At 46.3% G+C, this 14,275-nt stretch overlaps 1 protein-coding gene across 2 annotated transcripts; it reads left to right on the top strand.

Moving 5' to 3' along the window:
• The first annotated feature begins 2,550 nt into the window (after positions 1-2,550).
• On the top strand, positions 2,551-11,263 carry LOC124029553 (A-kinase anchor protein 13-like). Of its 2 annotated transcripts, none has more exons than XM_046341225.1 (5): positions 2,551-2,722; positions 5,801-5,972; positions 9,258-9,325; positions 9,791-9,869; positions 11,019-11,263. In XM_046341225.1, exons 1-5 carry the CDS (start codon positions 2,654-2,656, stop codon positions 11,165-11,167), a joined length of 537 nt encoding a protein of 178 aa, XP_046197181.1. In that variant the 5' UTR covers positions 2,551-2,653; the 3' UTR covers positions 11,168-11,263. The 2 variants fall into 2 exon arrangements, with proteins under 2 accessions (XP_046197181.1, XP_046197180.1); XM_046341224.1 differs by having other exon boundaries at positions 2,554-2,722; positions 11,016-11,256.
• Positions 11,264-14,275: the final 3,012 nt, after the last annotated feature.

Genomic DNA, 14,275 nt, shown 5'->3' with positions numbered 1-14,275 from the left:
TAGGTTCCCAGTTCCCCAGGTTCATTCATTAGGGTTTTCCCCACGTTCATTCATTAGGTTAGGTTCCACGGTTCATTCATTAGGTTAGGGTTCCCAGGTTCATTCATTAGGGTTAGGTTCTGTTCATTCATTCATTAGGTTAGGGTTCCACAGTTCATTCATTAGGGTTAGGGTTCCCCAGGTTCATTCATTAGGGTTAGGGTTCCACAGGTTCATTCATTAGGTTAGGGTTCCAAGGTTCATTCATTAGGTTAGGGTTCCACAGGTTCATTCATTAGGGTTAGGGTTCCACAGGTTCATTCATTAGGGTTAGGTTCCACAGGTTCATTCATTAGGGTTAGGGTTCCACAGGTGCATTCATTAGGGTTAGGGACAGGTGCATTCATTAGGGTTAGGGGTTAGGGTTCCACAGGTTCATTCATTGTTTATGGTTCATTGAACAAGCATGGGAAACAGTGTTTAAACCCTTTACAATGAAGATCACCAATTATTATATCATTTTTTGAATTATCTTTGAAAGACAGGGTCCTGAAAAAGGAAAGTTTATTTTTTTCTGAGTTTACTACTACTACTACTACTAATACCACTACTATTATAGGAGCAAGATGTACAAGAAGACCAGGGTTATCATCCAATAATCTCATCATTATTAATCACAGGGGTTTCAGGATTAAAGCTGTTTGCAGTCCTCTGCTGAAATACACATGTCATATCTTAATTTGATCATCCTGTTGTTGATGGATTTTTCCTGTGTGTATTGTAGGTTTAAACAGTTTGTAATTCCCCATTTCAGACTTGATTTTTCCTTAATGAAAAATGTATCAACCCATACAAAAATATGTCCATTAATTATAATCCACATAACAATTCACATTTCCTGTTGCTGCAGGATTATTTTGCTGCTGTGTGAAACTGTCTCAAATGAAGATAATCACATCTGTACTTGACATCTTACCATTGTCACAGTCTCTGTTCAGAACGCACTAGTGTTTCAGAGGAACCCCAATCTGTTTCCACAAATAAACATTTCAACTCTGAAAAACTTCAGTAAGCTAAATTGACCCCTTGCTAATGGGTTTAACCACGTTGATATAATATTATTAAGAGCTTCGGTGGTGTTACACCAAGAGGTCTGTTTTCACGTTTCACCGTGACATGACCCTAATTTGATCTGACTCAGTTGATGATGTTTGTGCTAATGATACAGTGTTGTGTTGTGTTGCAGAGAGAAGAGATGAGAGATAGATTAGTATTAGTAGCGAAAGCAGCAGCACTGAGCGGTAAGAGAAGTAGAACAGGAAGTGGACATTCTCTCTATGGACTCCAGCTCTCCCTCTCTGTCACCACAGCAGCTAGCCAGTCGCTTTAAAGGGCCAACAGCTTTAATGACAGACCGCAGCCACGACCTGCAGCTAAGACAGACCTCAGCCATGACCAGCAGCTAAGACAGATCTCAGCCACGACCAGCAGCTAAGACAGACCTCAGCCACGACCAGCAGCTAAGACAGACCTCAGCCACGACCAGCAGCTAAGACAGACCTCAGCCACGACCAGCAGCTATGACAGACCTCAGCCACGACCAGCAGCTAAGACAGACCTCAGCCTCGACCAGCAGCTAAGACAGACCTCGGCCTCGACCAGCAGCTAAGACAGACCTCGGCCACGACCAGCAGCTAAGACAGACCTCAGCCACGACCAGCAGCTAAGACAGACCTCGGCCACGACCAGCAGCTAAGACAGACCTCAGCTACAACCAGCGGATAAGACAGACCTCAGCTACGACCAGGGGCTAAGACAGACCTCAGCGACGACCAGCAGCTAAGACAGACCTCAACTACGACCAGGGGCTAAGACAGACCTCAGCCACGACCAGCAGCTATGACAGACCTCAGCCACGACCAGCAGCTAAGACAGACCTTAGCTACGACCAGCAGCTAAGACAGACCTCAGCCACGACCAGCAGCTAAGATAGACCTCAGCCACGACCAGCAGCTAAGACAGACCTCAGCCACGACCAGCAGCTAAGACAGACCTCAGCCACGACCAGCAGCTAAGACAGACCTCAGCCACGACCAGCAGCTAAGACAGACCTCAGCCACGACCAGCAGCTAAGACAGACCTCAGCCACGACCAGCAGCTAAGACAGACCTCAGCCACGACCAGCAGCTAAGACAGACCTCAGCCACGACCAGCAGCTAAGACAGACCTCAGCTTCGACCAGCAGCTAAGACAGACCTCAGCCACGACCAGCAGCTAAGACAGACCTCAGCCTCGACCAGCAGCTAAGACAGACCTCAGCCTCGACCAGCAGCTAAGACAGACCGTTCTAGTTCTATGTCATTCTATGAATACCTGTCTCTTACTACTGGAGATGGTGGTTGAGTCAGAAACAGCACCCCCTATACACTGTTGCATCACTTCCTGGTGCTCTCTGTCTCTCTCCCTACTCTGATAGGAACTGGGCACCCCCTGTACACTGTTACATCACTTCCTGGTTCTCACTGTCTCTCTCCCTACTCTGATAGGAACTAGTGTTGTGAAGTGCTGTGGTACTGTGGTGTTCAGTCAGTGGAGGCTGTGGTTGAGAAGGTTGAAGCATTGTAAGGTTAGATATCAGCCTGTCTGGGGCTCACAGTCACTGAAAGTAACAGAGATGTTGTATCGACGGTTCTTTGATGTCAAAGGTCTCTCCATGAAGTTAAAGTGTCGGCGAGGACTAGAGGTAGGTACAGAAGGAGGACAGGGGTAGATACAGTAGGAGGACAGGGGTAGGGGACAGGGATAGAGGACAGGGGTAGGTACAGCAGGAGGACGGGGGTAGAGGACAGGGGTAGGTACCACAGGAGGACGGGGTAGAGGACAGGGGTAGAGGACAGTAGGAGGACAAGGGTAGAGGACAGGGGTAGAGGACAGCAGGAGGACAGGGGTAGAGGACAGTAGGAGGACAAGGGTAGAGGACAGGGGTAGGTACAGTAGGAGGACAGGGGTAGATACAGTAGGAGGACAGGGGTAGGTACAGTAGGAGGACAGGGGTAGATAAAGGAGGACAGGGGTAGAGGACAGGGGTAGGTACAGCAGGAGGATGGGGTAGAGGACAGGGGTAGGTACTGCAGGAGGATAGGGGTAGAGGACAGGGGTAGAGGACAGGGGTAGGTACTGCAGGATGACGGAGGTAGGGGATAGTAGGAGGACAGGGGTAGAGGACAGGAGTAGGTACCGCAGGAGGACGGGGTAGAGGACAGGGGTAGGTACCGCAGGAGGACGGGGGTAGAGAACAGTAGGAAGACATTAGGAGGACAATAGGAGGACAGGGGTAGGTGAGTCACCTGGGGTTTGTAACTCTGTATGGAATCTGTAGAAGTAGTTGAGGCAGTTTGTAAAACAGCTGTACGTCTGGATGGTAGAACATCTGATGGTTGGCAAAGCAGGGAAATATACAGGATACATACTCTATCTTGTTAGGAAAGGGATCACAATGGGTTTGGTAGGATACATACTCTATCTAGTTAGGAAAGGGATCACAATGGGTTTGGTAGGATACATACTATCTAGTTAGGAAAGGGATCACAATGGGTTTGGTAGGATACATACTCTATCTTGTTAGGAAAGGGATCACAATGGGTTTGGTAGGATACAGATGGGTTTGGTAGGATACAGATGGGTTTGGTAGGATACATACTCTAGTTAGGAAAGGGATCACAATGGGTTTGGTAGGATACATACTCTATCTTGTTAGGAAAGGGATCACAATGGGTTTGGTAGGATACAGATGGGCTTGGTAGGATACAGATGGGTTTGGAAGGATACAGATAGGTTTGGTAGGATACAGATGGGTTTGGTAGGATACAGATGGGTTTGGTAGGATACAGATGGGTTTGGTAGGATACAGATGGGTTTGGAAGGATACAGATGGGTTTGGAAGGATACAGATGGGTTTGGAAGGATACAGATGGGTTTGGTAGGATACAGATGGGTTTGGAAGGATACAGATGGGTTTGGAAGGATACAGATGGGTTTGGTAGGATACAGATGGGTTTGGTAGGATACAGATGGGCTTGGTAGGATACAGATGGGCTTGGTAGGATACCGATGGGTTTGGAAGGATACAGATGGGTTTGGAAGGATACAGATGGGTTTGGTAGATCTGGGAGGAATGAACAGTGTGATTCTGGTCCTGTTAGCATCTTCATTTCCACCCGGTGTAAAATATATCCTGTTAACGCAGCCTGTTTTCAGCTGTTTATCTGTTTTTGATATTGTGTTTAACCAATCAAAATACCTCTGCATTGACAACATTGAAAGTTGAATTCAGGTTGTATAAATAGCAGATTTGTCAGAGGATAACCCATGTATTGTGTGATGACCTCTACCTCTACCTCTACCTCTACCTCTACCTCTATTCAGGTTGTTTAAATAGCAGATTTGTCAGAGGATAACCCATGTATTGTGTGATGACCTCTACCTCTACCTCTACCTCTACCTCTATTCAGGTTGTATAAATAGCAGATTTGTCAGAGGATAACCAATGTATTGTGTGCTTAGTTTTTAGAACCAGCTACTGGAAGTCATTGTTTTAAACACCTTGATTTTTTGAGAAAAGTTGTTGAGATGACCGAGTTGTTATTCTGTATTGGAGAGTTTTTATGCCATTCAGCTGTGTGCAACTTCCTGAATGTAAGGGGAAGTGAGCGTAAAGGGGAAGAGGCGATGTAAGCTAGATACCAACGTGGTCAGTAGGCGCTGTAGGGAGGGTGTGATGTAATACTGTCAAATTGTGTAACAACGTGGAGGGCTCCATATGACTCCACATTGACGTGATTGGTCGACGGTAGGTGAGGGGGCGGGAAGTCTTGTGTAAACACAAATTCACTTCCTCTACAACTTCCTTGACAACAGCTCTGTGCATACTCTGCGAAACACAGGAAGTATGAATGGCCCAGACTTCTGCAGAGGCCGTATGATTGAAATGCTGCACAGTCAATGCAGACGCCGGATTATATAAGGACTAGTAACCATACAGACTAACAGATCCTGGTCAGTAGAGGTCATCTGTGGTCTATATAAGGACTAGTTACCATACAGATCCTGGTCAGTAGAGGTCATCTGTGGTCTATATGAGGACTAGTTACCATAGAGATCCTTTCCCGACAGGAACGGAGAGAGAGGGTAGCTGTACTGTCTGACCTGTACTGTCTGACCTCATTCTGTTTCTAGGCAGGGAAAGGAGGAACGGAGAGAGAGGGTAGCTGTACTGTCTGACCTCATTCTGTTTCTAGGCAGGGAAAGGAGGAACGGAGAGAGAGGGTAGCTGTACTGTCTGACCTCATTCTGTTTCTAGGCAGGGAAAGGAGGAACGGAGAGAGGGGTAGCTGTCCTACTGTCTGACCTCATTCTGTTTCTAGGCAGGGAAAGGAGGAACGGAGAGAGAGGGTAGCTGTACTGTCTGACCTCATTCTGTTTCTAGGCAGGGAAAGGAGGAACGGAGAGAGAGGGTAGCTGTACTGTCTGACCTCATTCTGTTTCTAGGCAGGGAAAGGAGGAACGGAGAGAGAGGGTAGATGTACTGTCTGACCTCATTCTGTTTCTAGGCAGGGAAAGGAGGAACGGAGAGAGGGGTAGCTGTACTGTCTGACCTCATTCTGTTTCTAGGCAGGGAAAGGAGGAACGGAGAGAGAGGGTAGATGTACTGTCTGACCTCATTCTGTTTCTAGGCAGGGAAAGGAGGAACGGAGAGAGAGGGTAGCTGTACTGTCTGACCTCATTCTGTTTCTTCTCCTAATCCCCCTTCTTCCACCTGCAGGAAAAGGATGGAGAGAAGAGTCGAGACAAAGACGATAGGAGAGAGGCGAAGGCCAGAGAGAGATGTACGCTGAACGGACATCACTTCAGCATGGTCTCCTCCCAGACACAATCCTCCTCCTGCCACCAATGCAGCAAAACCATCAACACTAAGGATGCCTTTCTCTGCACCCGTAAGACAACATCAGTCAATACAACTCTAACAAAACCAACTATTAGCAGGTTTAGTAGATACACACCATATCACTCAAGATGGCGCTGACAGAGAGGGCTGCTTTGCTTCTAATCCTTAGGAAACATTTCAGTATTTTTATTTTGATGTATTATTTCTTACATTGTTAGCACAGACAATCTTAAGTTTTATTACATACAGCCGGGAAGAACTATTGGATATCAGAGCGATGTCAACTTACCAGCACTACGACCAGGAATACGACTTTCCCGAAGGGGATCCTTTGTCCGTAACACTCGGGCAATTGAACTGATTCCTGAGGCTGATCCAAAACAACTCTGCTGGAGAAGAGGCAGACAGAACAGTGTTCTGGTCAGACTTAGAGGTGCACACACCACCCACCACTCCCGAGTATATAACTCGCCAATGTCCAGTCCCTAGATAACAAGGTCGATGAAATTAGGGTTGAGGTTTGCTTTCCAGAGAGACATCAGGGATTGTAACATACTCTGTTTCACGGAACCATGGCTCTCTCGGGATATGCTGTCGGAGACGGTACAACTACCTGGTTTATCAGTGCGTCGCGCCGACAGTAATAAACATCTCTTTGGGAAGAAGGGCGGGGGTTTCATGTTTAATGACTTATGGTGTAATTGTAACAACAGGAATTCAAGTCTTTTTGTTCACCTGACCTAGAATTCCTCATAATCAAATGCCGACCATATTATCTCAAGATAATTATATTTTGTTATTGTCACAGCCATATATATCCCCCCTCAAGTCGATACCACAATGGCCCTCAAGGAACTTCAATGGACTATATTGGAAATCATATATGCTGAGGCTGAATTAATTGTAGCTGGGGATTTTAACAAACAAAATTTGAGAACAAGGCTACCTAAATTGTATCAGCATATCGACTGTAGAACTCGCACTGGAAAACCACTGGATCATTGCTACTCTAACTTCCGCTTACAAGGCCCTCGCCCGCCCTTATTTCACAAATATGAACACGTATCTATTTTGCTCCTCCATTCCTATAGGCAAAAACTTAAACAGGAAGTACCCATGCTAAGGACTATTTAACGCCAGTCTGACCAATCGGGAATCCACGTTTCAAGATTGTTTTGATTACAGGGACTGGGATATGTTCTGGATAGTGTCAGAGAATAATACCATAGGACTTTGCACAATTGGCCCAGCATCGTCCGGGTTTGGCCGGGGTAGGCCCTCATTGTAAATAAGAATTTGATCTTAACTGACTTGCCTAGTTAAAGGTTAAAATAAATAAAAAGTTTAAATTAAATCAAATCATCCAAATGTCGACAAAGTGGAGTCGCAATTCAATGGCTCAGACACAAGACAATTGTCTGCCGACAATCACGGACTTCAAAAGGTAAACCAGCCACGTCACGGACACCGACGTCTTGCTTCCAGGTGAACTAAACACCTTCTTTGCCCACTTTGAGGATAATACAGTGCCACCAATGTGGCCCGCTACCAAGGACTGTGGAATCTCCTTCTCCGTGGCTGATGGAGTTCCTCTGCCTACACATCACTGACAATCTGAAATGGTCCATCCAAACAGACAGTGTGGTGAAGAAGGTGCAACAATGCCTCTTCAACCTCAGGAGGCTGAAGAAATGTGGCTTGTCACCTAAAACCCTCACAAACTTTTACACATGCACAATCGAGCATCCTTTCGGGCTGTATCACCGCCCGGAATGGCAACTGCACCGCCCACAACCGCAAGGCTCTCCAGAGGGTAGTGCGGTCTGCACAACGCATCACCGGGGCAAACTACCTGCCCTCCAGGACACCTACACCACCCGATGTCACAGGAAGGCCATAAAGATCATCATGGACAATAACCACCCGAGCCACTGCCTGTTCACACCACTACCATCCAGAAAGCGAGCTCAGTACAGGTGCATCAAAGCTGAGACTGAAACAGCTTCTATCTCTAGGCCATCAGACTGTTAATGGAAGCCTCTCAAACATAATCCAGGTAGAATCAGGAATTCCCCAGGGCAGCTGTTTAGGCCCCTTGCAGGTAGAATCAGGAATTCCCCAGAGTAGCTGTTTAGGCCCCTTGCTTTTTTCAACCTTTACTAACTGAATACCACTGACTTTGAGTAAAGACAGAGTGTCTATGTATGTGGATGACTTACGGAGTTGACGCCAGACAACAATCTGAATGAGTTTGACGTTCGACAACAATCTGAATGAGTTGTGACGTTCGACAACAACCTTTTACAGAGTTGACGTTAGAAAACAATCTGAATGAGTTTGATTTATGGAATTGAAGTGGTATACAAGGTCGCAATTTAGTTTTTCTTCAGTTGCTTCATGACTAAAAACTAATCAAAATAAACATATTTAAACCAAAATGAATATTCTATCAAGGAGATGGAATTGACAGTTCATTGTTGTGATGATGTGTGGTGATTTCAATATTTTTTGTTTTCATCTATTAAATGTAGAGAACTTTCCGGAGTGGTCTTCTTGTACTACATAGAATAAGGACATGCAGAAGAAGCTGTCCCTGCTCATCCCTGATTCATTTAGGATTTAAGACCAATCTGACGGAGTTCACCATATCTCCAGGCACATCTTTTAAGACTATTTCTCTTAAAGGCAGAGAGGGCTCTCACAAGAAACTACAACATATATTTTTTTAAACTATAAAAATATCATTGCCGGTTTATAGAATAAAAATATGTATAATTGGAGAGTTGAAACTGGTATAATTTGTTCCAGACAAGGGCATGTCTAGGCATAGAGCCGATATGAAAATGTATAATATAGAAAATATTTAGAAAATTACAAAAGCAAATCTTTCCCTAATTAAATTCCACTAAATGTAATTTCATCTGAATTAAAACAAACAAAAGAAAAACAAATTGTCTATAAATACAAAGTTTCCCAACAAGGATTGTCCCAACTTTCAAGAATCCCCGAAGGACTATGGTGTCATTCTGGACATACGCCAACTCTCTAGTTCTGTAGACCAGTCCAATTCTCTGGTTCTACAGACCAGTCCACTTCTCTGGTTCTGTAGACCAGTCCAACTCTGTAGACCGGTCCACTTTTCTGGTTCTGTAGACCAGTCCAACTCTCTGGTTCTGTAGACCAGTCCAACTCTCTGGTTCTGTAGACCAGTCCAACTCTCTGGTTCTGTAGACCAGTCCAACTCTCTGGTTCTGTAGACCAGTCCAACTCTCTGGTTCTGTAGACTGAGTTTTTACTTTCAGATTTAGAGTTGCATTCTTTTTGTATTTTTCAGATTGCAATTCACATGTTCATAAGAGTTGTAGAGAAAGCCTGCCTGTCTGTGCCAAGGTGAAGATGAAGGTAAGGAAAAACTGTATTTAAAACTATTTTCAAAACCATTTCGTCAGCCTATAAAATGAGTAGCCTACAAGGACATCATGTTTTTATGCACTAGATCATTTTGTCAGCCAATAGGATGAGTAGCCTACAAGAATAATAATAATAATAATAATAATAATAATAATAATAAATAATAATATAATATAATAATAATATAATAATAATAATAATATATGCCATTTAGCAGACGCTTTTATCCAAAGCGACTTACAGTCATGTGTGCATACATTCTACGTATGGGTGGTCCAGGGGATCGAACCCACTACCCTGGCGTTACAAGCGCCATGCTCTACCAACTGAGCTACAGAAGGACATCATGTTTTTATGTACAAGATCATTTTGTCAGCCAATAGGATGAGTAGCATACAGGACATCAAGGTCATGAACTTATTTACACTACTGAAGTCCTGGATTGTTTTCCTCCAGTCGCCCAGACAGCAGTTTGCAGTTCCAGATTCAGCCACCATTCCTGTTGTCACCCGGAGACCAAAACGAGGGTTAAACCGTGAGTCCATCTTAAATATACTCAATAGTCATACTGTTGGTGTTTCCCAGAGCCACCACAGTCCTGTCCTGGTCCCAGATCTGTTGGTGTTAACCAGAGCCACCACAGCATTGTCCTGGTCCCAGATCTGTTGGTCCTACAGGGCTGCATGTTGTCTGTTCCCTATAGAGTCCTACAGGGCTGGATGTATCTTCTCCCTATAGAGTCCTACAGGGCTGGATGTATCTTCTCCCTATAGAGTCCTACAGGGCTGGATGTATCTTCTCCCTATAGAGTCCTACAGGGCTGGATGTATCTTCTCCCTATAGAGTCCTACAGGGCTGGATGTATCTGTTCCTATAGAGTCCTAGGGCTGGATGTATCTGTTCCCTATAGAGTCCTACAGGGCTGGATGTATCTGTTCCCTATAGAGTCCTTCAGGGCTGGATGGTTCCCTATAGCTGGGCTGGATGTATCTGTTCCCTATAGAGTCCTACAGGGCTGGATGTATCTGTTCCCTATAGAGTCCTACAGGGCTGGATGTATCTACCCTATAGAGTCCTACAGGGCTGGATGTATCTGTTCCCTATAGAGTCCTACAGGGCTGGATGTATCTGTACCCTATAGAGTCCTACAGGGCTGGATGTATTTGTTCCCTATAGAGTCCTACAGGATGGATGTATCTGTTCCCTATAGAGTCCTACAGGGCTGGATGTATCTGTTCCCTATAGAGTCCTACAGGGCTGGATGTATCTGTTCCCTATAGAGTCCTACAGGGCTGGATGTATCTGTACCCTATAGAGTCCTACAGGGCTGGATGTATCTGTACCCTATAGAGTCCTACAGGGCTGGATGTATCTGTTCCCTATAGAGTCCTACAGGATGGATGATCTGTTCCCTATAGAGTCCTACAGGGCTGGATGTATCTGTTCCTATAGAGTCCTACAGGGCTGGATGTATCTGTTCCCTATAGAGTCCTACAGGGCTGGATGTATCTGTTCCCTATAGAGTCCTACAGGGCTGGATGTATCTGTTCCCTATAGAGTCCTACAGGGCTGCATGTCAACATGTGCACTATGTAAGGATTAGGGTGCCATGTGGGACGTAACCCAATACCATCCTACCGCATTCCTCTGTTAACGCTGGCCCTCTCTTATGACATCACAGCAGGTGCATCGAGGGAGCGACCCTGGTCAGCCATCTTGTCTCCAGAAGACCACTCCTCATTGGTTGTTCCCTCCCGAAGACATACCTCCATCATACCTTTCCCCGGCTCCAACCTGTCAAAGAGCATCTCCATATCCAACATCGCTGGGTGAGCAACCCAAACCTAACCCTGAGCCTGTTCTTAAACCCAAACCTATCCCTAACCCTATCCCTATCCCTGACCCTGAGCCTGTTCTTAACCCAAACCTATCCCTAACCATATCCCTAACCCTGACCCTGAGCCTGTTCTTAAACCCAAACCTAACCTAACCCTATCCCTATCCCTGACCCTGAGCCTGTTCTTAAACCAAAACCTATCCCTGACCCTGAGCCTGTTCTTAACCCAAACCTATCCCTAACCCAAACCTATCCCTAACCCTGAGCCTGTTCTTAAACCCAAACCTAACCCTAACCCTATCCCTAACCCTGACCCTGAGCCTGTTCTTAAACCAAAACCTATCCCTAACCATATCCCTAACCCTGACCCTGAGCCTGTTCTTAAACCAAAACCTATCCCTGACCCTGAGCCTGTTCTTAAACCAAAACCTATCCCTAACCATATCCCTAACCCTGACCCTGAGCCTGTTCTTAAACCCAAACCTATCCCTAACCATATCCCTAACCCTGACCCTGAGCCTGTTCTTAAACCAAAACCTATCCCTAACCCTAACCCTGAGCCTGTTCTTAACCAAAACCTATCCCTAACCCTGAGCCTGAGCCTGTTCTTAAACCAAACCTATCCCTGACCCTGATTCTTAAACCTAACCCTAACCCTGACCCTGAGCCTGTTCTTAAACCTAACCCTAACCCTAACCCTGAGCCTGTTCTTAAACCTAACCCTAACCCTGAGCCTGTTCTTAAACCCAAACCTATCCCTAACCCTGAGCCTGTTCTTAAACCAAAACCTATCCCTGACCCTGAGCCTGTTCTTAAACCCAAACCTATCCCTGACCCTGAGCCTGTTCTTAAACCCAAACCTATCCCTAACCCTATCCCGAACCCTGAGCCTGTTCTTAAACCAAAACCTATCCCTAACCCTAACCCTGAGCCTGTTCTTAAACCAAAACCTATCCCTAACCCTAACCCTGAGCCTGTTCTTAAACCAAAACCTATCCCTAACCCTGACCCTGAGCCTGTTCTTAAACCCAAACCTATCCCTAACCCTGAGCCTGTTCTTAAACCAAAACCTATCCCTAACCCTGAGCCTGTTCTTAAACCCAAACCTATCCCTAACCCTGAGCCTGTTCTTAAACCAAAACCTATCCCTAACCCTGAGCCTGAGCCTGTTCTTAAACCAAAACCTAACCCTAACCCTGAGCCTGTTCTTCTTCATTAACTTCCGGCGCCGACTGAGATGGCCGCCTCTCGCTTCGCGTTCTAGGAAACTATGCAGTTTTTTGTTTTTTTACGTGTTATATGCAGTCTCTCCTTCACTGCAGCCGAGGTGATTAAGACATTTAAACGTGTTAACCCTCGCAAGGCTGCAGGCCCAGACGGTATCCCCAGCCGCGCCTCCGGCATGCGCAGACAGCTGGCCGGTGTGTTTACGGACATATTCAATCAATCCCTATACCAGTCTGCTGTTCCCACATGCTTCAAGAGGGCCACCATTGTTCCTGTTCCCAAGAAAGCTAAGGTAACTGAGCTAAACGACTACCGCCCCGTAGCACTCACTTCCGTCATCATGAAGTGCTTTGAGAGACTAGTCAAGGACCATATCACCCTCCACCCTACCTGACACCTAGACCCACTCCAATTTGCTTACCGCCAAATAGGTCCACAGACGATGCAATCTCAACCACACTGCACACTGCCCTAACCCACCTGGACAAGAGGAATACCTATGTGAGAATGCTGTTCATCGACTACAGCTCGGCATTCAACACCATAGTACCCTCAAGCTCGTCATCAAGCTCGAGACCCTGGGTCTCGGCCCCGCCTGTGCAACTGGGTACTGGACTTCCTGACGGGCCGCCCCAGGTGGTGAGGGTAGGCAACAACATCTCCTCCCCGCTGATCCTCAACACGGGGCCCCACAAGGTGCCTGAGCCCTCTCTGTACTCCCTGTTCACCCACGACTGCGTGGCCACGCACGCTCCAACTCAATCATCAAGTTTGACCCACACAACAGTGGTAGGCTTGATTACCAACAACGACGAGACGGCCTACAGGGAGGAGGGTGAGGCCTGGGAGTGTGGTGTCAGGAAAATAACCTCACACTCAACGTCAACAAAACTAAGGAGATGATTGTGGACTTCAGGAAACAGCAGAGGGAACACCCCCTATCCACATCGATGGAACAGTAGTGGAGAGGGTAGCTAGTTTAAGTTCCTCGGCATACACATCACAGACAAACTGAATTGGTCCACTCACACTGACAGCGTCGTGAAGAAGCGCAGCAGCGCCTATTCAACCTCAGGAGGGCTGAAGAAATTTGGCTTGTCACCAAAAGCACTCACAAACTTCTACAGATGCACAATCGAGAGCATCCTGGCGGGCTGTATCACCGCCTGGTACGGCAACTGCCCGCCCTCAACCGTAAGGCTCTCAGAGGGTAGTGAGGACTGCACAACGCATCACCGGGGCAAACTACCTGCCCTCCAGGACACCTACACCACCTCGTTGTTACAGGAAGGCCATAAAGATCATCAAGGACATCAACCACCCGAACCACTGCCTGTTCACCCGCTATCATCCAGAAGGCGAGGTCAGTACAGGTGCATCAAAGCTGGGACCAGACTGAAAACAGCTTCTATCTCAAGGCCATCAGACTGTTAAATAGCCACCACTAACATTGAGTGGCTGCTGCCAACACACTGTCATTGACACTGACCCAACTCCAGCCATTTAATAATGGGAATTGATGGGAAATGATGTAAATATATCACTAGCCACTTTAAACAATGCTACCCTTATATAATGTTACTTACCCTACATTATTCATCTCATATACATATGTATATACTGTACTCTACAACATCGACTGCATCCTTATGTAACACATGTATCACTCAACCCTTTAACTATGCCACTTGTTTACTTTGTCTACATATCTAAACTTAGGGGGTGGGGTGAGAGGGATTACTTAACCTATCCTAGGTATTCCTTAAAGAGGTGGGGTTTCAGGTGTCTCCGGAAGGTGGTGATTGACTCCGCTGTCCTGGCGTCGTGAGGGAGTTTGTTCCACCATTGGGGGCCAGGGCAGCGAACAGTTTTGACTG

Source organism: Oncorhynchus gorbuscha, unplaced genomic scaffold (genome assembly GCF_021184085.1).
Source record: "Oncorhynchus gorbuscha isolate QuinsamMale2020 ecotype Even-year unplaced genomic scaffold, OgorEven_v1.0 Un_scaffold_6793, whole genome shotgun sequence".
NCBI lineage: Eukaryota > Metazoa > Chordata > Actinopteri > Salmoniformes > Salmonidae > Oncorhynchus > Oncorhynchus gorbuscha.
The sequence above is the reverse complement of the archived record's forward strand: the minus strand, read 5'-3'. Positions and strand labels throughout refer to the sequence as shown.

Excerpts from the sequence above, each read along its gene's own strand:
- LOC124029553 (XM_046341224.1), top strand. The coding sequence starts at position 2,654 with ATGTTGTATCGACGGTTCTTTGATGTCAAAGGTCTCTCCATGAAGTTA. Across the intron at positions 2,723-5,800 it reads AGTGTCGGCGAGGACTAGAG|GAAAAGGATGGAGAGAAGAG; the intron begins GTAGGTACAGAA and ends TTCCACCTGCAG. Across the intron at positions 9,326-9,790 it reads GTGCCAAGGTGAAGATGAAG|TCGCCCAGACAGCAGTTTGC; the intron begins GTAAGGAAAAAC and ends GTTTTCCTCCAG.